Below are 23,512 nucleotides of genomic sequence, written 5' to 3' on the forward strand. Positions count from 1 at the left end.
ACCTGAAAAAACAAAAATATTATATAATATATGATTACTTACTTTCCCTCAGTACAACCGCTTTCAGGATACAGGTTTTAAGTATATACATATATACTTGGTCAAACAGATCTTTTCAGTAGAAAAAGGCGGCAAATTTGAAAAATGTAGGCGCGAAGGGATATCGTCCGTCGTAAAATGAGATTGGTCCAATTTTTGCTAATTAATTGAAAATATAAATTTACATACAAAATCTTTCAAATACATGTTAAGATTCTTCCCCAAACTTTTCTTAAATTCGATATAAAAGCACATCACTAGCTGTCAAATGTACTAATTTCTATAGTACGAAAATATCGAAAATAAATCCTTAATTTATTCCAATATATCGCAAATAGTATTTATTGGCTAGTTATTAACTAAATACACACCACAAGAAGGCAGTCATCTATGAAATAACAAATATTTCAGTTAAAATGTAAACATACCGGTGCAACGACAAACTTTTCCGGTTTTCCTTTTTTCTTGAGCCACATCCAACAAAACTGCACTTAGGGATTATGTCCTTTCTTGTCCTTAACCACTACACCACATTATTAAACAGAAATATTCGCAAAATTTCCGAATATCCAATATTTTATTTTAATAACAGAACACTTTGACGCTTCATGTACCATGGAAAACGTGAACTGAATATGGCGGACCGGCCACAGTAGGCATGTCACGTGACCATCAAATGAAAAATGTTGCCATAGCAGAACGCACTGAAGTATTGTTATCCTTTTCCACATAAGAGAAAATATATTGGTTAGAAAGTGACAACATAATTTTTACTTATTCTGCATCGAAATGCTTGGTATTTATATAACTGATTGCATGTATAGAACAATATGCCGAGTCCACTCTTTTATACGTCATTGGCATCACACGATCGAACATCTGTCTTTTATAGCTATTACACACTATCGCACCGTACCAAGGTCAAGGTGCGCCGCACAGATTATTAATATGTAGCTAGCCGCATCGATAAGTGAGAGCGAGAGGTTTCTCGCTCTCAATTATGGGTCCGACGCACCATGGTCGCGGTGCGGTGCGGTAGTGAGTTATGGGCCTTGGGAGTTTATAAAATGTTAGACCCTCCATCTTGGGGCCTAAACCGGAAACTTAAACTTGATGTCTTTACAAGCCAAAGTAGATGCTGCTCCCTCCCTTGCGCGTTATAGGTTCTGCTACCTTGAGGTCTAAATCAGAAACTTAAACTCATCTGGCCAATAAACAAGCGGCTCCTGCGTTGCCCCCTACAGTTCATGCACGCTCCCTATTAGTGATTTATATATTACATTTTTCCGGTTGCCTGACACTTTCTGCTGAGAGGAAAATAACAAATTACTAGCGGTGATCTCTTATTCAGGTTTCATACTATACAAATGAAATGGATGGCCAGACTATACATAATATGGATATAATTTAGTCTTAAACTTTATTATTTAAAGCATTATGGATTAATTCATGTAAATAATCACACTTTTCTCTAGCTGACTGTAGTTTTGAATATTTTTTCCACGACACCTGTAAATAAAATAGAAAATTAAGCTTAATATGCACATAAGCATGATATGACAGGCAAACCAAATCCAACAAAATTTAGACTAAAGATTAAATAAGAGGCATCAAAATCAGATTAAAATAACAAATTAGAATTACCAATGCAGCATAATATCCAAGGGCATGAAGATCTCTGAGTTTAGAAAGAAATGGCCCAGTCGGTGATCCGGTATTTTTTATTTCACCATTTCTTCCAGTAATTACAATAACTGTCCATCTATTGTTATCTGGGAGTTTCCGCAAAATGCCAAAGCTTGCAGTGCTGAAAGCATTTGCAATTGGCAATGGTGTGCCATCATGACTATCGCAAATTATTATATCTGAAAGATTAAAAACAGAAATATTTTATACACAACTGAAATAGCCATTTGTTTAATTCTAAGTTCAGAATCTGTTTAATTATGTTTTGTGGGAAAAGGTACCACAAGTTTTATTTCCATAATAAGTACTGTTTTCTAATTAACAGTAATACCTTTGATGATAATTGCATAATGTGGTATCTTGTATGATGATGTATATTTAGTATACATAGGGTAGGTGCGTTAGTTTTCGTCCAGCTCTAGTTTTCGTCCACTTGACGAAATTTGAATATAAACCTATATTGCTGCACCTATATTACAATCCTTAATAATGTCTAAATCAGCGGTTCTCAATCTTTTTTTTGACGGAACCCTTTTGGAAAGCGAAATACTTGATGGAACCCTACAATAAAACAATCGTTTTTAGAAGTATATTTTTTTATTCATAAGCATAATAATTATGCTTATTTTATTATTCTAAATTATTCTAAATTCTTGCGGAATGGCTGGTCTAAATAATATACCTATCTACATAAAAATGATATTTGGCCAGTAGCAAATTAAAAATCAAATGTATTATTCGCTAATCTGTCAAGTGGACGAAAACTAGAGCATGGACGGAATTAAACTAGCGCAATGACCCTATTAAGTTATCCCCCTTACCTCCTCTTTGATGATGGGTCAAGACATGATCGCCAATCACATAATCATCACCACCTCTTGTCTCTTTTAATATCCTCATGACATCCAAGAACAGCTTTTCGGAGACATTGTATTGTTTAGGAAAATTTTCACTTGGACAGTAATCCGTGTATTTTTTTGCCAAAATTGTTATTTGTTTTGTAGATAGAGAATTCATTTGTGTTTCATTTGTACAATGAATGTCCCTTGCATTCTGGATTGTTAAAATTTCTTTGCCATAATTGTGACAATACTTTCCATAGGTATTTAATAGAAATTCTGGACTTAACACTTTATCCATGAGGTCAACAGGGTAAATGTTGAACATTCCTAGGAATGAAATAGTACAAGCAAATGATCTGCCAAATCTGTTTACCTCCGCCCCACGCTCCACTTTTCTCAATTCATCCATAACCTTTTTAAAAAAGCACTCCTTTGTGTCAGGCCTGTGGTTAAATGTACCAAAAGTGAAAACCAGTCTTTCTAAATCCTTTATCCTGGCTTCTGACATAGAATTAATAACTAATTCTGCAATTTTTGATAAACATTGTTTGTGTAGTGTGAGTGTTGCTGTACCAACTAAGGCTATGTGCACTTTGCACATGACGGAGAGTCTGGGAGTTTCATGCTGCAGAGCTTCCAGCAACTCATAAATTTTGTTGTTTTCGTCAGATTTCATTGAATAACGAATCACCTTCAGAAGCGCTGCTAGTGACACTTCATGCACATCAGAAGATTGTTCTATAATTTTGTCTATTATTCTTTCTATCAGTGCCATAGTTCTTATAGGGGTTTTACTTTTGAAAAACCCCATTGACATAATGGCCAGTTCATCTATTGAGAACTTGGAAAAGTTGTTTTCCAAATATACTTCTAAGTTGTGCATATCATGAGGTGATTTACGATTTGCACTTATATAGAACATAGCTTGCACCAGCTGTTGTGGGGTTAACTGCTGCACCTTATTTGTAATCCTTTGTAAACTTTTAGTACAATAGTCACTAGCTCTTGTCACATTTAATAAATAAAATAAAGACAAAAAAGAAATCATTTGATCAACAGACCAATCTCTATGCCTCTTCAAACACTCATCGTCAAGTGCTGCCCATACTTCTATGTAGTTTCTAGTTCTGATAGATTCCGTTTCTGGCCATTTTGCTAGTGAATGAAATAATCCTTTCAATTCCTCGTCAGTTGCATGCTTAATATTGTCAGTTAGGTTATCTATGTAACTATCAAATATTTTATTGGATATGCATAAACCATGTTCCGAGCAATATGTTGCCAGAGAGGGCAAGAGAGCGAAAAGTTCCTGGGGAGACTTTTTACACCAATCTTGCTGAATCAAATGGTTAAATTGGTCTTTTGCCACTGGGACCGTTTGAACTTCCCATTTTAATTTTGCTGCGTATCCATTGCTTTCCATTACGCTATACGCATATAGATTTTCGTGCTCCATAAACATTTTAATTCCCATTATTTTAGAAGTGTGCACCTGTTTGCTATCATTTCTTAAACTATTTTTAAGTGATCGTGACACCGGATTCAGACATTGTATGTACTTTAAGGTTCGTGCAAGTTTACATACTGAATTCATTGTGATTTTTTTACCATAAACTTCTAGTCAAATATCTTTTTATGTCTGTTTAGCAGAAAAGTACAGACAACATTCTATAAATTCCACATAAAATATATTTCCCATCCGCGTGAGTAAAATAGATTGTCACTATTGTCAGTGTCACTCATATGACATATCCATGACATATCTCACCATGTTTGAGATATTTAATAAAACGACTGCTTAAAGCGAATGGCCTCTACAAACATCATCGATAATCGCATACAATTTGCAATACATTAGTATGTGGCCCGCCGCACCGTACGTCCGTAGGAAGCAGCTATACGTGAGAGCGAGAAAGAGGACCAAGGTCACGGTCCGGTACGTCCGTCAATAAAGGCTATTTACAATAAGTCCTATTTACCCTGAACATGGTACAGTCCGCTGCAGAGAAAAGGCACCACCCCTGCATACAAACAAACTTCTATGCAGGGCTGGTACCTTTTGTCTGCAGCTGACTATAGGTACATAGGTACAATAATATTTGATGTTCTCAGAGAGGCTACCGCGAAAACCGAAATTCGCAAATTGCGGGGATCTTTCTCTTTTACTCCAATGCAGGCGTAATTATAGTGGCAGAAAAAAATGACCGCAATTTGCGAAATTAGATTTTTCGCGGTTTTAGCCCAGGCAGCAAAGTGCAAAGTGGCAAACGGTTTTCTCATGAAGATCATAAACTTTTGTTATTTTCGTTAATATTTTACGTATAGTTTGTCAAAGGACTATCTCATTTCAAACATACAAACATAGACAGAGAGAATCATAATATCTTTGTCTTACACTAGTACTAGCACCCAAAAGAAAAGGATGAGTATAGTTTTCATGGTTCTTAGCCCCCATTCGCACGGCAGCTTTTTCAACACGCGTTAAAAAAGCGCTTGAATCTGTCCAGACTCTAAATTCGATTTAACGACCAAGGCTTAAAGAAGAAAATCCAACAACGCTTGATAAAAAGCGCCACCGCTGTCGTGTGAATAAATACACATGACTGTATCCATTTGTGTCATTCAAACGCTTTTTTAAAATGTTTTTAACGCGCGTTGAAAAAGCTGCCGTGCAAATGGGGCCTTACTGACTGATAAATTGGTTTGACCAACTATAAAAGGAAAGGGGACAGCCATTTCTCCATACAAACGTAGTCCCCATTTTCCTCTCTGGATATTGACATTATGAAAAATATTTTTTCACCACACCAGCTCGGAAAGGCTTACTTTGCACTTCAAAAACCGATAGCAAAGTTGCATTTTATTCACATGTGAGGCAAAGTAATCAAATGCAAATTTTAAGTGGTTTTCTTATGTTTGCTGGTAGAATTGACTTTTAAATGATGATTTTGGATGATAAATATTTAATAACATTAATTTGGAATTGATTTGGTTTGATATTTTACATTTTAATATTTGCTTCGGGTTGGTGTGGTGAAAAATTTTGTGTTTCACTCGGGGGCAAATTTTGTTTAACCCTCGTGCTTTGAAACTCTCGCAACGCTCAAGATTCCATTATTCGAACCACTCGCTACGCTCGTAGTTCAATTCCGGAATCTTTCGCTTGCTCGGGTATCAATATTAGCACGAGCGGTTAAACAACAACTTTGCCCCCTTGTAAAACAAATAACTATTCCATAATCTGATGTAGGTAAGTATGTTAACCATAGCCTAAAAATGAGGAGCGAAAAACAGATTTTAACTCTTAAAATGATAAAAAATTCGAAAATATCAAACGCAGGGCTTTAGTCGATATATTTACAACAAATTGTATCAAAATATTTTCAATAATGTTAATATCCAGAGATGAAAATGAGGACTAAGTATTACCTACGTTTGTATGAAAAGGCGATTTCCCGCGGGTCTTTCTTTCGTCTAACATCAATATATTTGTAGGTATACGTAGGTAACTATAACTACGACATGAAAAGAAACGTTTTTGCAGGTGTTCGCATAGTTACGACGAAACTTTAATTTAACAGTGGGAAATATTATCGTTATCATCCTTTTAAATCTCTTACCCTTTTAAAATTGGCCTATTATACCAACTGTTGTCATTAAGGAGGTGTAAGTTATGTTAGAATTCGGATCATCGGTATACGCAAAGTTTTCGTAGTCACGCGTCGTGTGTACTTCTTCACTACATTGTGCCCAATGCTCGGTACTATAACTATCACAGCATCCACAACATTGCGGTTTCAAGTAATACAGTTTGTCTTCTGTGCGGCCTATCCCTGGGATTGGGATTGGCCGATCCTGATCTTCAATTTGCCTTTTTGATCCCAGATATAAATCTTTGTCGGTCCATCTTTGAGTATTCTGGGCCCGTGCTATGGCAGACTTGGTCATTTCGTAAGGCCATCTCGGTGAATTCCTTCTTATCTCCTTAACATGATGACACCAAAGCTGCCAAAATATCTGTCGGTTAAGTAATTAAGATTTATTTTAGTATGGTAACGGCACCAATCATGAGACATTTAAGTGAAACTTTGGAGTAACTAGGTATTTTTAATATTTAACTGATACAAGTAAAATTTCTACCACTTTGTGCGTCAAAGGTGAATTCGAGCAGAGTTTTATTAATACCTTATACCTACCTTAAAGTGTCTGTCACACTAGGCTGTACAACTTACGCACATGGCCAATTGCACACATTATCGATACTATAAAAAACACAAAACACGAAATAAACTTACTTTTCTTCTGTCAAACCTTCCCAGTTCAAAGTATCTAGTAATCAATCCATTGAAAACCACCTTCAACGACTGTCTATGTGTGCGCTTGAATACAGCTATTTGTATGGAAGTCAAAGGATAAATGGAGACGAGTGAGACATTTTCGATGTTTGGGTCGTTTTCTGTAAACCGTTCCTTTTTGCATTCGGCGTTTTTCTCAGCAGCAATCACAAATTTATTTGGAGTTATGGCTAGAAAATAAGTATATGAGTAATCAGAGCTACTTAATATAACCGCGAAAGTCGAAGTTCTCAAATTGCGGGCATTTTTCTCTGTCACTCTAATTACGCCCTCATTGTAGTAAAAGAGAAAGATCCCCGCAATTTGCGAATTTCGGTTTTGGTGGAAGCCCCTCTGTGAGCGACATACGAATTTTGTGCACGTGACTGTTGGGTACAGGAACTTCGATCAATTTTGATTTGAATAGAGCAGTAATTAAAAAAAAAACAAGAGAAATTATTTTCATGAGTTCGCACACATTTTTATAGGTACCTACAGTCAGCAGCAGAAAGGTGCTAAGCGGGCGAGGTGGTCAAAATTACCTACCTTGACATGCTTTATTCTTTATAACAATATAAAGTCGCGTCAAGATCATTTTGAACACCTGCTGCTGCTGACTTTACCTACCTACCTGATATCCCAACTTACACCTACCTAGGTAGGTAGAGTATGTGTTCATGTGACGATATTAATAGGTACCTACCTATTTCGACGACCGGTCTGGCCTAGTGGGTAGTGACCCTGCCTGTGAAGCCGCGGTCCTGGGTTCGAATCCCAGTAAGGGCATTTATTTGTGTGATGAGCACAGATATTTGTTCCTGAGTCATGGTTGTTTTCTATGTATATAAGTATTTGTATATTATATTATATATATATCGTTGTCTGAGTACCCACAACACAAGCCTTCTTGAACTTACCGTGGGGCTTAGTCAATTTGTGTAAAAATGTCCATTAATATTTATTTATTTATTATTATTTATTTATTAATATCGTCACATGAACACATACTCTACCTAGTATCACTTTATCACAATAAACTCCCAAACGCGTTTCTTCCTTAAAGGGGCTTTCTATTAACACTGTGTCTTCAACATTGCACTCCTTTTTGAGCAATAATTTGATCATTCCGTACATTTCGCAAAGAACCAAAAAACCATGAAATAAACAAATCCCAGATGAGTTATATACTGTTTAGTTACATAAATACTTAATTATTGAAGGGCCAAAAACGTATCTAAGCTTTTAGCGATTTAATTAATAGGTAATATAATACATATTCTAATCTATGTTTTCATTTCTTATGATAGCAGAATAGCAAATTACATGAATCTAGTATAACTGGATTGGGCATGAGTGGTGGGGATAACTGACAGAACGGGATAGTCTTATGTATCTTTCAGTAGGAGTAGCAGAGAAAGCGCTATTATTGTTTGTCCTTGTCACAGTCTCACATCTTGTTTTATTCCCCACCGTAAATTGACCACCGTGATTGGTCGAATTCATTTGTTGCCCACCATAATGCGACGCTATGATTGGTCGAATTTATATGTTTTGTCCCTCACGGAGGCACGCGTAGACCACTTCTATAGGATGCTACCTTCTATGGCAAATTATGATGAAACGTCTCTATCATGTCATTATTGACTTATTGCATAGAGAAAAGGTAAGCTTAATAACTTATTTCTCTATGTCAAATACTATCAACCTATGCAGTCATATGAAAACCATAGAAAAATATGGATCGATAAAATATTATTCACCTTTTTTACCTTAAGACATTGTCTATCAATTCCATATCAATTCAACGTTATTTTATTCTACATAAAAGAGTAATAAATATAATAATATTATGTACCTATTGTTCTACCTACATATTAGAATTAGTGAAAATATTCTGTTTTCCCCTTGTTCTACCTCTTCAAGTGGACCTCCTGCCTGCGATCAACGGAAACACAGACAAGACATCCTCTAGACTGAGCATAGTAACGCTACCCCCTCTGCCACTTATACGGTAGTTTTACTCCATCTTCGAGTCAATCCCGTGCTGTGATTGGTCCGTGTCTTTGAACGGGCCAATCACGGCACGGGATTCGCTCACCTCGTCCCCCCGCACCCTCGTATTTTTAGCAGCATCGGTTTCATGAAATAATTGCTCTAAACTCCGTCTAGAGGATTCCTAGTCTATGAACGGAAACAACGATGACATTAATATTCCAACTTTGTGGTAAGTACCAACACTTACCATTGCAATAACGCCAATAACTCATATGGAACCACTGAGTTATTATTCTAAGTACCTAATAATACTTACTTCAACACGTTCAATGCATGAACCAACGCCGTAGATAAGAAGGTAATTATGCATGGTTACGTAATGATCTCACTTGCTGTTCGGCTGTCCACCCGTCTGGCACGGATTAGCGTTTATGTGCACCAGTGGCGGCGCGTCAAACATATCCATAGGCAAGCCGCTAATTTGGCTTACTTACATATAAATAAATAAATATTATAGGACATTCTTACACAGATTGATTAAGTCCCACAGTAAGCTCAAGAAGGCTTGTGTTGTGGGTACTCAGACAGCGATATTATATAATATACAAATACATAAATACATAGAAAACACCCAAGACTCAGGAACAAGTACATATCTGCGTTAATCAAGCAAATAAATGCCCTTACCAGGATTCGAACCCAGGAGCGCGGCTTAACAGGCAGGGTCACTACCCACTAGGCCAGACCAGTCGTCAAATACAACATATGTATTTCCTTTATAACTCTGCTCAAATGTCCAAACACAGGCAAGCCGGTGGTAATCGGCTTTTATGGACGCGCCGCCACTGATAGGCCCTCAGGAAGGTAGCCACACTAGTTAATAAAGATGTTTACATTGTAAGGAAAGTACCTATTAACCCATTTTGTAAAGTCACAGTAATCATTTCTAATGTTTCTAAAGATTAGTGAAGTAGAGTGAGACCAAGTTAAGTTGGCAGCGATTTTCATAACACACACTGCAAGTGTTATTTAAACGTCATAATTTTATAGAAGTTTGACGTTTCAAGTACCACTTGCACAGTCTGGGCTGTCAAAATAGCTGCCAACTTATAGCTTGGTCTAACTCTATTGTAGATTAATAACTTAAAACACCATATCCTAAATGACGAAAGCCTTCTGATTAATAACTGACCTACTGTCTTACTGTTCCACTATGTACACCTTGTTTGTGCAACTTGGTAAAGGGTAAAAACGGGACCCTATTACTAAGACTCCGCTGTCCGTCCGTCCGTCCGTCTGTCACCAGGCTGTATCTCACGAACCGTGATAGCTAGACAGTTGAAATTTTCACAGATGATGTATTTCTGTTGCCGCTATAACAACAAATACTAAAAACAGAATAAAATAAAGATTTAAGTGGGGCTCCCATATAACAAAACAAACGTGATTTTTGACCGAAGTTAAGCAACGTCGGGCGGGGTCAGTACTTGGATGGGTGACCGTTTTTTTTGCTTGTTTTGCTCTATTTTTTGTTGATGGTGCGGAACCCTCCGTGCGCGAGTCCTACTCGCACTTGGCCGGTTTTTAATGTTACATAATTTCTGCATCTCTTGATCTTATAGTTACCTATGTATGATAATTCCGTGAATTACAAAACATGTAATTCTAGTGATACTGCATGCTTAGAAATAGTATTAGTACTTAGAAATAGAATTATAATAATTATTGTTTTCAATTATCGTATTATAATAATGCATGTTTGTCGAAGCAAACATTAAATATTGTAAAATTTAAAATCTTTATCTACGCAATTTATAAATAATATAAAATTTTATGTACCTATTCATCAAATGTTATGAAAAAATGTTTCTCATATAAGTGAAATGTAAATGTCTTTTTGAGAAAATAAAAAATTCTTTAACCCGATATCGTTCTACGAAACTTCATAATTATGCTGCGTTCTTACCTTTGGTTCTTACCTAACGTAGACCATAGTACCTTTACCTTTTATAGGTAGGTAAGCGTGTTATGAGCTATAGCTACATGAGGATTCATCATATATAGATCATTACTAGTTATGGTAAAAAAAACGCTCCAAGTCCATAAATATTCAATTGTTTATTATTATCTACAATTATGACTTAGGTAATTCGTATAATTAGACAGTAATTCGCACTAAAACATTTGACAACTACGAGTACATATTTAAACTAGACACACATTACTTAGGTAGGTTAGGTACACGTAAACTAAGCTGGACATGTGTTTTATTTAACTAAACATTTCACAATAAAAATGAACGTGGCCCTATTTCATACTTATTATAGGTACCAAAGACTGACGTATAAAATAAAGTTCTTGTAAGTAGGCATTTTACATACATGAGCAATTATTATTATCAATTGAAATGAAAATTCTTAGTGAAAATACTCGTAGGAACCTAAAGTTAGTAGGTGATGTACCTAGGTGCCTACTTAAAACTCGACATGAAATTCGGAAGAAGGCAGGTTATTTAAAACATAGATATATAGTAACACGTTCTCGTAGGTGTCTCGTCGAATTGAATGTTACATAAGGTTTATTCGGGTAATTCCGGAAATCGGGTAATCCCGAAAATCATTGTAAAATCACTCATATTCCGTTGTAGTAAGAGTCAGCTTTCGGAATTATCCGCCACTATTCTTCATTCGGAAATACCCGAATACACCTCTTAACTACTTATTGTATTGATGTAAGGCAGCGGTCGGCAACCTGCGGCCCACGATGCGGCCCGTGAACCTGTGTAATAATTGACAAACGACAATGTCTGATAAAGTCATAAATATTAACAAAGTACGGCCCGCGTCAACTTCGTTAACTACTATGTGGCCCTTGGCTGCTAAAAGGTTGCCGACCGCTGATGTAAGGCGACAACATATTTTTCACCACACCAGCTAGTAAAGGCTCTTTTGATTGTTCTAAAACTGATGTTGTATTTTATCCACAAGAGTGGCAAAGTAATTTGATGCACATTTTGAGTTATGTCCTTATGTTGGCTGATGGAATTGACTATTAAATGATAATTTTGAATGATTTAAATATTTAATAACGTTAATTTGAATTTGATTTTGTTTGATGTATTACACTCAGTATTTTCTTTTCGTTGGTGCGGTGAAAAATGTTGTGTTTCATTCGATGCCAAAATTTGTTAACTAACCCTCTTGCCTCGAAACCCTCGCAAATCTCGCAATACTCAAAATCCCCCTTTGGAACTACACGCTCGTGGTTCAATTTTGGAATATTTCGCTTGCTCGGGTATCAATATTAGCACGAGCGGTTACAAAACAACTTTGCCCATTGTAAAACCAATAACTATATAACATTGACTGAACCTAGTCTGTATCCATAATATAGTTTTAACTTGACTCTAATTATGAGAATAACTTTGGCAATGCACTGTTCAGTGCTTATGCATGTTCTAAAGCAGCAATAAATTAAATTTATTTGATTTATTAAAAACGCGTTTTGAAAACCGTTAATGGCAATTTCTTCTTCGGAGATTTTGAATTATTAATTTAGTATTAAAACGCATGTTATTTTATCTACAGATATACTAAGATTTATACATACTTTTCTTCATTAAAAATATGTGATACGCGACATAAAACACACTAATTAAACTAATTGTAATCACAAATCACAGTGATCTTCAAATCATCGACCTGCGTCGGCCTGAAACAAAATATAAATAATAAATTAAGTTAGGTTCTGTGAAGACTAACTTTTAATTATCTTGAAAACTAACATTCCTCTATTAACCTCAGCACCACCACCTTATAGTACCTCTATCCCTTCCCTACTTACTTCGATTAGAAATTTCACACCACTCTAGTGTTTCTTTTTTAATTTCACTCGTGCATATCGAAATTGATTGTGCTCGTGATATTGATAGGTATTGGTAGATGAAGACTTGTGTTAAATAGGACTTAGTTGTTTTGTTAGGTATAAGATTGAGTCATTCTTACATATAATAAATCATCATTGTGTAAAAGACAATGGATAATGACGCAATAACAAAATTTGAAGATATTTGTAACGCCTCTCAATGGTTTACTTTTGATACTTTGGGTATTGTTATACTCGGTGGTAGAGGCAATAGATTGTTTCCATATCTGGCGTGAAAATTTTTGTCAATAGACCAATCACTATCTTCGTTGTTATCTACTCTCCGGATATCTGGACCTATCTGATAACCCTGAAAGAGAATCAATGTAGATATTACTTTATTACATTTACATTTTACTGGGAACGCCTCGGCTACGATTATTTTTTTGTACTTACCAATGCGTCAGTCTTTTTGCGTAAATTGGACCTAGAAAGTGTGAGCGCTAACTCGGACTGAAGTCTATTGGAAATATGTTCATCCTCGTCTGCCGGCATAGGCCCGTCAGGTTTGTCACCATTGAGGAACTCCAGCTTGGAAGGTTCGCGCCGGCTGTTCCCGCCCCCGGCGTACTCCCCTATCGTGACAGACACCGGTCTCAGGTGTTTCTTCATCGTAGCTGTACCGTTCGGCGCTTTTACAAAATAATTCGATGGCGGCTTTGGGTGCACGTTAGCGGGATTTTTTAATGTATACGACTCTAGCGAGTCCAGTTCGGCCTTGTCATCTTTCACGCTCTTCAATTTAAATTGTGTCTTAAAATCTGTCTTGCTATTGTAGTCGGGCGTCGGCGTTCGTGCCAACGAACCATTTCTTTGGTTCAAAGAGTTAACCAGATCTGTGTTAAGTGTTTTTGGAATCGATTTCGATATGTCTAGTTTTTTATGTTCTCCGTTCTGTTGACCATTCACCGCTGGCATCTGAAAGGAAGTTAATACAGCTTAGTTATCAAGGCCAGATTTCTCAACCGATTTATCAATTGGCCAATTAACCAAAAGTAAATTATGATGCAAAGTTAAAAATTCTTAGCGATTTGCTCTGCCAATGAAATGCCTAATTGCTGTTCAACAACACATTCCAGCAATGAATGAACAAATCCTACATTTTAATGAGGTGGATGGTAAAATAACTCTCGATTAGCGATGGTTAATTTCTGAAACATTTCATAAATTTCCTCAATTGTGAAACAGTTATGTATATACCTATTTAATTTCCACTTGTAACATATCCGCTACTCTTAAGGATGCTACATTATCGAATCGAAAAATTCGTCAATGTCCGGTGAGACACGCATAGCAAATTCGCTGACTCTTGAACTTACAAATATTATGGCATTTGTAAAGGTACCTACTAAAATTATCCAGAAAATTCTTACCGGCGGTGGTGGAGGAGGGTTGTCCGCGGCTTCTCGTTTTTGCTGCAGATGCCCATTAGAATGCGGTTGTCCATTCGCCACTTCTCGCTTTTGCTGAAACCCATTCAAGTCGTCACGTTTTTGTAGAATGTGCCCGTTCAAAGCTTGGCTTACATGCCCGTTCGCTGCATCGCGTTTTTGTTCAACATGCCCGTTGTAAGTTTCGCGTATTTGCTGCGTATGTCCGTTGGTCACTTCTCGTTTCGCCTGCTGGTGCCCGTTGGTAAAGATTTCCGACTGAGCTCCGTTGGTCACTTCTCGTTTCGCCTGCTGGTGCCCGTTGGTAAAGATTTCCGACTGAGCTTCTATCTTCCTCAGCGGTAGCGTTTGCTGGCGATCCTAAATATAAATGCGAATTGAGTATAAATGTGTTTATATAAACAAGTATATGTTAGTGAGTTTGCATTAACGTGCAAATAGAAAGGGGGAGGAGAACTATATTTCCAATTACAATAGAATAAAATCTTAAACTAGACTTGCAGTTTTTATTATAGGTATTTATGCATACGGTATTCAAAAAAAGTATTAGTTGCAATTGTAAATTTCATTTTGTTTGCGATTGCTTAGATAACTAACTACATTATACTTATGGACCTTATGGTACATAACCTCGGCTGTAGGTACCTAGGTTTCAGTATTCGCATTCATGCAACCAGCTAAGTAATAAAAAGTAATTCTAATGAGAATATTGCAGCACGGAGAAAACCTCTATTATACTTAGTTAAACTAGTCAACAAAAACGAAAGTCTCTCTTTTGAAATCAATCATACATATCCGAGCAGAGATCAAAAATACAAACATACTTAGGTATATCTGTTCAATATGTATTCACTGCATTTTATTACATTTTAGTTAAAAATAAGTACTTGGGTGCTTTTTTGTCTGAAAATTTAAGGCTCCTAAACCCACCATTAAATAATTTAACTACGAACATGACTTAACTAACAATTTTCGGATCTATTTTAGTTTTGAGATTTATAGGTTCGACAAATAGGCAAGTGATTAAATTAAATCGTCTAAAATTCCAAAAGCATTTAAAATAATTGTAGTGGTAAAAAAATTGTATTTCGTTTGGTAGCAACGTGCGTTTAACCGTCGTGTCTTGAACCCGCGCAATGCTCAAGATTCCACTTTTCGTGCCTTTAGAATCTTGAAATCTTTCGCTTGCTCGGGTATCAATGTTAGCACGAGGAAGTTTTTAAACAACATCTTTGCGGCCTTGTAAAACAAATCACTATGATTGTTTGTTTACGCGATTCACATCCACATAAACATCTACGTAGGTACCTATCGCATTAAAGAGGAAAAAAATGCATTCTTTCTAACCTTGGGGGAATTCATCAACATACATCGAGCCGTGTATAAAAACCCACAAAACGTTACAAGCTCCTTGGAAATTATTAGGGTTCCAAACCAAGCGTGAAAGGCATATGGTAGGGTAAAATCAAAGAGCTAGTAGATCATTGAGTCACAATGCTGACGCCGAATGTGAATGAAATAAAAATGTTTACAGTTGAGGGTAAGTCTCGTGCCAGCTTAGCTCTTCATCTGTTACGTATGAATGAAGCTGTACCGTCGTCGGCCAATTCCTTAGGCCACCGTAAAATTGTATTACATAGGATATATTATAAGGAAGAGATGGGAAATGACATAGACCGATTTCCTCGAGGGTGGAGATGCGGGCATTATTACAGTACCTATACATACCTAAGTATATCTACATAGAGTCAGCAGCAGAAGTTGCTAAGCGGGCGAGGTGTTCAAAATTACTTTGACGCGCTCTTATTCTCTTAACAATAAAGCCGCGTCAAGATCATGACTGACTCCTTATTTATTAAACTTAGCGTGCCAATGTCTACGGCATATTTGATGGCATACTTGTAGGAGTTTCTGATTAACATCATATTTATTATGAAGTAAGAGAATCCCTAGAACGCGAATAAAGTTGGCTCAAGCTAACACAGCACAGACTTTACAACAAAAAAGTGTGGAAATGTCATAACCAATAAAGTAATAAATGTCAAATTTGAAATATATGTAAAAATAAATGTGAAATAGCAATGAAAATACGACATTTATAATGACACGTCACTTTCTCCTGTAAAAGTCGGTAAGTATATAAGTACATACTGACTTAACAAACGAACTCAAAATTATGATCGATGTCACATAGCCTATGTCACTAGGGATGACGTAAGGATGCTAACGAGATCAGAGTTACGAATAGGTAAGTTAGGAGTTAGAATAAAGAAACATATAATATGTATTTACATACATACAAACAAAAAGAAATTACACTCCTTATTTTTGGGCAGTCGTAGTCAACGTAGTCGTGCAAAAAACGACGTCGCCGACATTGAACTTTGGTTGTTTACACGATCGCGTCATCGAGTGGAAATTATATTTACAGAATTATGTAGTATAATATCCAACTCTGTATAATCTGTATAATGTGTAGGTATAATTACAAGTAACTTTCATGTATTTTTCGGTCGGGTACCAAGTAACAATTTGTGGTACTATAGTAGTCAAGAGAACGTTTTCAATACCACCTACTGGCCCTATAAAAGACCTAAGAAGGCCCTATAAAGCCGAAATGGCGCATCTTATGTGCCATTCAGTGACATAGCAGACCTGTAGCAGTGTCAGTCGTGACGTTTTAGGTCTATAAAAGTGATGTAATAATGACTCTTGTGCTAATTTGTTGTCAGTAACGCCATTATAGTGTTAATTTATACTATAGTAGCATTTGTGATTCCATTATATCACCTTTTTATGCTATAATAGAATTTATAGTTCCTTTACAACGCAGCAATTCGTCAGTAAAGATAAACAAAAACGGTTCAACACAAGGAAACTTGGAATTGTATAATAAGTGGTAAGTAAAGAGTTTATAATATGCATTATTTAGATGTCGATTAAATTCATCTTTACTGCAAAAATGTGTATGGGACGGAAGTTTTACCGTTAGAATAGTATTAGATTAATGAAGTATTTTAAATGCGCCCTGGATTTATATATGTTTTTAATAAAATAATTAAATATAATTCAATAAAATAAAATGAATGGCACCATAGTTACAATTATGGAGCCAATAAGTAAAACATACACTCTTATACGCTAACTATAGAACTTACGACGAAGTATTCACCGCCATCATGAATAAAATTAGGGTTCCAAAAGAATTTTGCCGTGACCCAGCTACACCTACAAATTCTTTAGAAAGACATAGGATATTTATTTAATTTAGATGTAGTCATTACTGTTGTTTTCTTTTTCAGTGTCATTGGTAAAAAAATGTGCTAATAGTGGATGTCGATAAATATCTAAACTGTCACGATTTTCTGCTTGTATCGTCGTTTTGTGTTGTTGTATTGTTGTATTTGTGATTTGTCATTGCTTGATAAATCTAAACTATAATGACTAATATCACTGGGAACTTTTTTATCAATTCATTTATATAAAAAATATTTTGTACGGAACCACATTATGTGGCTTAGGCCTGAACTGATATAAGCAAGATATAAGTAGCCATTACAGGTCAAGTTTATCATTTAAAAGTAGTCGTTTTCTACCTTTATGTATCTAAATGGGTTTATAAAAGACATAAAAACTCAGCTATAACGCTGTTATCTTTTAAAAGAAAAACCAAAACCACTATACAACGGTTTTGTGATATAAAAGAGTCATTGTGACGTTTATAGCGATGAGATATAATAGGGATTTAAAAACTACTATAGCGCTTTTTAACGCTATAAATATGTCCCAAAAACGCTACTATAGAGCAAAACAGTTCTATAATAGTGTTCGTATCACTACTAAAGTATTATGTACTATAGCAGTGATCTCTAAAGCCACTATATCCTAAAATTGTTGTATAGTTGGGTTTTTTGTCACTGTTAAAACACAAAATTATAGCGGCTTGCAGGGAACCTTAATAGCGCAAATTAGTTGCATAAAAGTGATTCTAAGTACCACTATACAGTAATATTGCTCTATAGTAGCTATATTTGAACCTACTATAGTACATGCCTATAACGGCTCTATAAAATGATGATGTAAACCTTTACATCAGTTGCTTATAGAATAGTTGCATAAAAGTGATTCCAAATACTATTATACAGTAATATTGCTCTATAGTGGCTATATTTGAACCTACTATAGTACACGCCTATAACGGCTCTATAAAATGGTGAAGTAAACCTTTACATCAATTTCTTATAAAATATATTAGCTGTATAAGCCTATAGAGCAAAAAAGTGTTGTCAAACGCTTTTATACAACAGGTGGTCACCTCTGAAACCTTAATACGACGTCTATACAAGCTTTTAGCGATAAAAACTAAAATTATAGGACTAAAATGTTACTTGTGGAACGTCACATCTCTATTTGGAAAATAGTTTAAAGGTATCAAATATGTATCGGTTTATGTCAACATTTCCATTAAACTAAGTTGTTATTATCAAATGTCCAAACCATCGCTGATAAAAAAATTGTTTTGAGATTTTTGTTTGAAGTTTGCTGTATTGTAGTAGCTATCAGTGCGGTACGCCGGGCATTGGAAAAATGTTGACATAAACATGCATATATACAATAAGTTACATAACGAAAACAATAATCAAACTTATTTACTATATACTCGTACTTTGGTACTTAGTTATTCACTGCTACAGGTAGGTTTTACAGCCTACAGATTTATTTACGCTTTCGCAAAAATATTTCTCCGTACAGATAATATCGATTTTGATTAGATACGATCTAATTTATACTGATAATGGGTTAGGCACGGCGATGTATCATCGACCAAATCATATGTTGGACAATTTTTATGGCTACCTAGTGATTTTGTCTAGATAATGGTGTGCACTTGTCACGATACTCGTACTCTCCATGTTAGTCTAATAACACTAATCAGGTATTGTTTCGCTCTAGTTACCTACAATAGGAGCACTAAGTATCTGAACTTACTTCATAGCATTGAATGACGAAGAGCGGCTTAGGTTTATTATTTTTCATGTTGAAACCAACACTTCCAATGTTTACTATGAAGTCAGACCATGGCAAATAGTTCATGGAACGATCGAATTTCAAACGATGCACTTTACGCGGTACGCATTAAGTAACTCGGAATGCGTTCGAACTAATCCGTTTGCTATGGTTAAAAACGGTAAATAAAATTGTATGATTGCGTGAAGGTCGAAGTAGTTTTCCGATTGTTTTTCGCGAGTTGTGATTTGTGCGAAGTGCGGGCGGCGGTGTGCGGTGAGCGCGAGCGACTGCCGTGAAGTAGGTACACAGCACGCCTCTGGCTGTGGGCGCTTCGGTCTCGGTCTTGTTGTTATCAGTGCAAGGCGGAATCAATGCGAAATCTCGGCGCTCGATGTTACGAACCGATAAATCGTTGATAATTATCCATCTTCATTTAATGTGACAGATTATAACGTCTACGATCTGGCTTTATGATGATGACTAAGTATGAGTATAACTACATACATTGAACATGTCGCCTGTGAAATTTAACAGTCAAACACGTTTGAAACAGAATCAAGATTGTTCAAAATGCTCAAGATAAAACAATTTCTAATATTTTTAGAAGGAGCCGCGAGTATCTAAGTTTGACGTTTAAAATAGGTACTACTTGCGTTGCGCCGTCTGGGCTATCAAAATCGCTGCCAACTTAGCTTGGTCTAACTCCAGCTCAGAGGTCGGGAAACTTTTTAGAAAAAAAGAGCCAAATACAGCAAAAAATACCAATAATATGTAGCTCAAAGAGCCGCTATGGAACCTTCAAAGAGTGCATGCGGCTCGCAAGCCGCGGTTTGAAGAAATTGGCACCACCGCACCGTCAGGCCCCCGTCACTCGCTCACGGCCACGCGCTATATGCCTACCGCTCGGCGTATCGTCGACGATACAACCGACAGAGGGCCGGCGAACGCCCGCCTGAGCGCTCGCGCCGCATTGAGCCGCACGTTTCCCGCGCTTACGCTTCGAAATGCCGAAAACACGTAATTATTGTAAACCACCACCACCAAACCACGTAATTTTTAAATAATTTTGGCAACGTCATAATGAATCGGCCTGGTAGCACCGTATTACAACTTTTAAAAAACTTCGCTTTGCTCCTGTTTTCCGTATGAGTATTTATTAAAATTATTTACGCGATTTAGGATATTTTCAACTATAAAATTTAATAACAGAGAATTCCGAGAAGGAAAAATATTATAAATCATTATATAAAAGTAAAACATATTTCACTGACTAATAAAAAATATGGTTGATTCGCAACATTCGTTTTATTACAATAATCATCGTATTAGGTACAATAGGTACCTACAACCCTAGCGCATTCTTACGATGACGCGTTGGCACGTGACTCGCACGGCGGGCAACACAGTCTCGACTCATTGTGCGCGTACTTATGGTACATTTCTTCTCGTCCTGAGCAGCAGGTATTATTATTAAGATTTTGTAGGCTATTATAGCGTAGGTATTTTCGCTTTTGTATGGGAATGATGCATCTGTTACGTAGTAACTATTTATTAATCTGTGCCACCGTAAAGTTTGTATTATTCTAAATACAAACTATAACGGTGGTGCCAATTTCTTTACATTTAATAGTTTTAAACCAAAATCTTTATTTTTTCTATTTCTATGTATATAATACCTACTGTTCCTACTACCATAACTAACCTACTACTAACCTAACCTAACCTACACCAGTGACCGTTATTATTTATTATCAATTTCTACAAGTAGAGAAGTACTCGTTTTCTTTAAGGTCAAGAATTGCTGCACCCTCGGCGCCATTGCATTCTGTACAGCAAGGCACTAGAATGACACTTAACCAGTTGGGTTACCCACTTAGAATAAGCAGGAAAACCGCCGTTACAGGTAAAGTCATCAGATGAATATCGACGATTAGCCGACCACAAACTGGTATCTTACTACATAATTCACTCTTAGGCGGGGGAAGAAAAAATTTTGCTTGCATTAATTCGTACAGTTTCGAAAGCTTTTTCTAATCAATATTTAGGGTTTACAGATACCCACGATACGATTATCTCCAGTACCGTAATTGAGCTCTTCATGAAATTAATGACCCTAGGGTCAATATCTAGAACACTATACAGACTAAGTCATACAGTCGGGATAATGTATCAATTATATATCTTAAGTTAGTTCATGATTAATAACAAAGAAATCCCGAGAGTTTCCTGTGAGCTGTGTACAGTAAGCTCAATCTATAGTTTTTTTTTAAATAATCGATATAAATGTAACTTAAAAATTCCTACACAATTCGAAAATTTGATGATTAGATCATAATATTAATCTCAATTGATATGGAAATTTGCACCACTCGGATACCGTGAGATCTATTTATTATGATTTTTTATTTTTTATTTTATGCTTAAAAAATATGTTTATTCATCCTACACTCGAAAATTTTATATTTCTACAATTATCTGTTTATTTAACACGTGTTATCAAAAAAATATTGGAATAATAACAAGTGCTTTGCGAGAAATCAAAATAAATAACAAATAATTTGAGACCAATACTTTTAAAATTGCTACGCTCAAAATAGCTACGTTCAAAAAGCCTAATGACAATACTTTGAAAGTCAATATTTATAAAAAAAACGTCACCTTTCTCACTTGTTTGACCCTGACATATCCCATCCATACAAGTGTCAAGAGAGACGTTTCTTCAAAAACGTCACTCTTGTCACTTGTTTGACACTGACATAGCCCATCCATATATATCAAAAGTGACGTTTCTTTAAAAAAAAGTCACTTTTGTCACTGACATATCCCATCCATACAAGTGCCAAGAGTGACGTTCCTACAAAAACGTCACTTTTGTCACTTGTTTGACACTGACATAGCCCATCCATACAAGTGTCAAGAGTAACGTTTCTAAAAAAAACGTCACTTTAGTCACTTGTTTGACACTGACATATCCCATCCATACAAGTGTCAATAGTGACGTTTCATAAAAAACGTCACTTTTGTCACTTGTTTGACCCTGACATATCCCATCCATACAAGTCTCAATAGTGACGTTTCATAAAAAACGTCAATTTTGTCACTTGTTTGACACCGACATATCCCATCCATACAAGTGTCAAAAGTGACGTTTCTTAAAAAACGTCACTTTTCTCACTTGTTTGACCCTGACATATCCCATCCATACAAGTGTCAAGTGACGTTTCTTCAAAAACGTCACTTTTGTCACTTTATTGACCCTGACCTGACATATCCCAGTGACGTTTCATAAAAAACGTCACTTTTGTCACTTGTTTGACACCGACATATCCGATCCATACAAGTGTCAAGAGTGACGTTTCTTAAAAAACGTCACTTTTGTTATTTGTTTGATACTGACATAGCCCATCCATACAAGTCAAAAGTAAACGTTTCTTTAAAAAAAAGTCACTTTTGTCACTTGTTTGACACTGATATATCCCAGCCATACAAGTGTCAATAGTGGCGTTTCATAAAAAACGTCACTTTTGTCACTTGTTTGACACCGACATATCCCATCCATACAAATGTCAAAAGTGACGTTTCTTAAAAACAAACGTCACTTTTCTCACTTGTTTGACCCTGACATATCCCATCCATACAAGTGTCAAGAGTGACGTTTCTTCAAAAACGTCACTTTTGTCACTTGTTTAACACTGACATAGCCCATCCATACATGTCAAAAGTGACGTTTCTTTAAATAAAACAGTCACTTTTGTCACTTGTTTGACACTGACATATCCCATCCTTACATGTCAAAAGTGACGTTTCTTTAAAAAAACACACTTTTGTCACTTGTTTGACACCGACATATCCCATCCATACAAGTGTCAAAAGTGACGTTTCTTAAAAACAAACGTCACTTTTCTCACTTGTTTTACCCTGACATATCCCATCCATACAAGTGTCAAGAGTGACGTTTCTTCAAAAACGTCACTTTAGTCACTTGTTTGACACTGACATATCCCATCCATACAAGTGTCAAAAGTGACGTTTTTATTTGAAGAAACGTCACTTTTGACAGTTCATGAACGACCAAAAATCGTGATGTTAAATAAAATTATCAGTTTCGTACGGTAGTCCCCACGCTAGCCCAATGCGGATTGGGCAAACACCTTTGAATTTCTTCGCGGTACGGTAGACTTTTTAAACTTAGGTCAGCTAAACGTGGGACACATGTCGTTACAAGTTTCGCAATTTATACATTTTAAACTTAGGTGAACTGGACGTAGGAAAAAAGGTCGTTAGTATTTTC

At 36.2% G+C, this 23,512-nt stretch overlaps 3 protein-coding genes across 6 annotated transcripts in view; all 3 read right to left on the reverse strand.

The window, feature by feature from the left end:
• Window positions 1–1,445: 1,445 nt before the first annotated feature.
• On the reverse strand, window positions 1,446–4,261 carry LOC134662417 (uncharacterized). Its single transcript, XM_063518632.1, has 3 exons — window positions 2,547–4,261; window positions 1,684–1,904; window positions 1,446–1,548 (listed from the first exon to the last, which is right to left on the reverse strand). The coding sequence occupies exons 1-3, from the start codon at window positions 4,159–4,161 to the stop codon at window positions 1,453–1,455; spliced, it is 1,932 nt and encodes a 643-aa protein (XP_063374702.1). The 5' UTR covers window positions 4,162–4,261; the 3' UTR covers window positions 1,446–1,452.
• A 1,923-nt stretch (window positions 4,262–6,184) lies between these two features.
• On the reverse strand, window positions 6,185–8,110 carry LOC134662447 (uncharacterized). Of its 2 annotated transcripts, none has more exons than XM_063518675.1 (3): window positions 7,915–8,110; window positions 6,863–7,092; window positions 6,185–6,572 (listed from the first exon to the last, which is right to left on the reverse strand). In XM_063518675.1, exons 1-3 carry the CDS (start codon window positions 8,033–8,035, stop codon window positions 6,192–6,194), a joined length of 732 nt encoding a protein of 243 aa, XP_063374745.1. In that variant the 5' UTR covers window positions 8,036–8,110; the 3' UTR covers window positions 6,185–6,191. The 2 variants fall into 2 exon arrangements, with proteins under 2 accessions (XP_063374745.1, XP_063374744.1); XM_063518674.1 differs by having other exon boundaries at window positions 6,185–6,584.
• A 4,423-nt stretch (window positions 8,111–12,533) lies between these two features.
• Window positions 12,534–23,512, reverse strand: part of LOC134662427 (uncharacterized) — a 69,686-nt gene continuing 58,707 nt past the window's right edge. Inside the window, exons 10-14 of one of the 3 annotated variants that reach the window (XR_010098070.1) lie at window positions 14,500–14,571; window positions 14,194–14,439; window positions 13,217–13,738; window positions 12,901–13,130; window positions 12,534–12,607 (exon numbers count right to left, since the gene is read on the reverse strand). Coding sequence is in view for 2 of the 3 variants with exons in the window: in XM_063518646.1 (XP_063374716.1) it covers window positions 12,978–13,130; window positions 13,217–13,738; window positions 14,194–14,439; window positions 14,500–14,571 (993 nt within the window). In the remaining variant the exon portion in view is untranslated. Of the gene's footprint in view, window positions 12,608–12,718; window positions 13,131–13,216; window positions 13,739–14,193; window positions 14,440–14,499; window positions 14,572–23,512 lie in introns of those variants that run through there. The other 2 variants (XM_063518647.1, XM_063518646.1) reach the window with 2 other exon arrangements.

The sequence above is a fragment of the Cydia amplana genome, chromosome 3, assembly GCF_948474715.1.
Source record: "Cydia amplana chromosome 3, ilCydAmpl1.1, whole genome shotgun sequence".
In the NCBI taxonomy this organism is placed as follows: Eukaryota; Metazoa; Arthropoda; class Insecta; order Lepidoptera; family Tortricidae; genus Cydia; species Cydia amplana.

Excerpts from the sequence above, each read along its gene's own strand:
- LOC134662417 (XM_063518632.1), bottom strand. The coding sequence starts at position 4,161 with ATGAATTCAGTATGTAAACTTGCACGAACCTTAAAGTACATACAATGT. Across the intron at positions 1,905-2,546 it reads GACCCATCATCAAAGAGGAG|ATATAATAATTTGCGATAGT; the intron begins GTAAGGGGGATA and ends TTAATCTTTCAG. Across the intron at positions 1,549-1,683 it reads TTGGATATTATGCTGCATTG|GTGTCGTGGAAAAAATATTC; the intron begins GTAATTCTAATT and ends TTTTATTTACAG.
- LOC134662447 (XM_063518674.1), bottom strand. The coding sequence starts at position 8,035 with ATGTACGGAATGATCAAATTATTGCTCAAAAAGGAGTGCAATGTTGAA. Across the intron at positions 7,093-7,914 it reads TTGTGATAAAGTGATACTAG|CCATAACTCCAAATAAATTT; the intron begins GTAGAGTATGTG and ends CTTATTTTCTAG. Across the intron at positions 6,585-6,862 it reads GAAGGTTTGACAGAAGAAAA|ATATTTTGGCAGCTTTGGTG; the intron begins GTAAGTTTATTT and ends CTTAACCGACAG.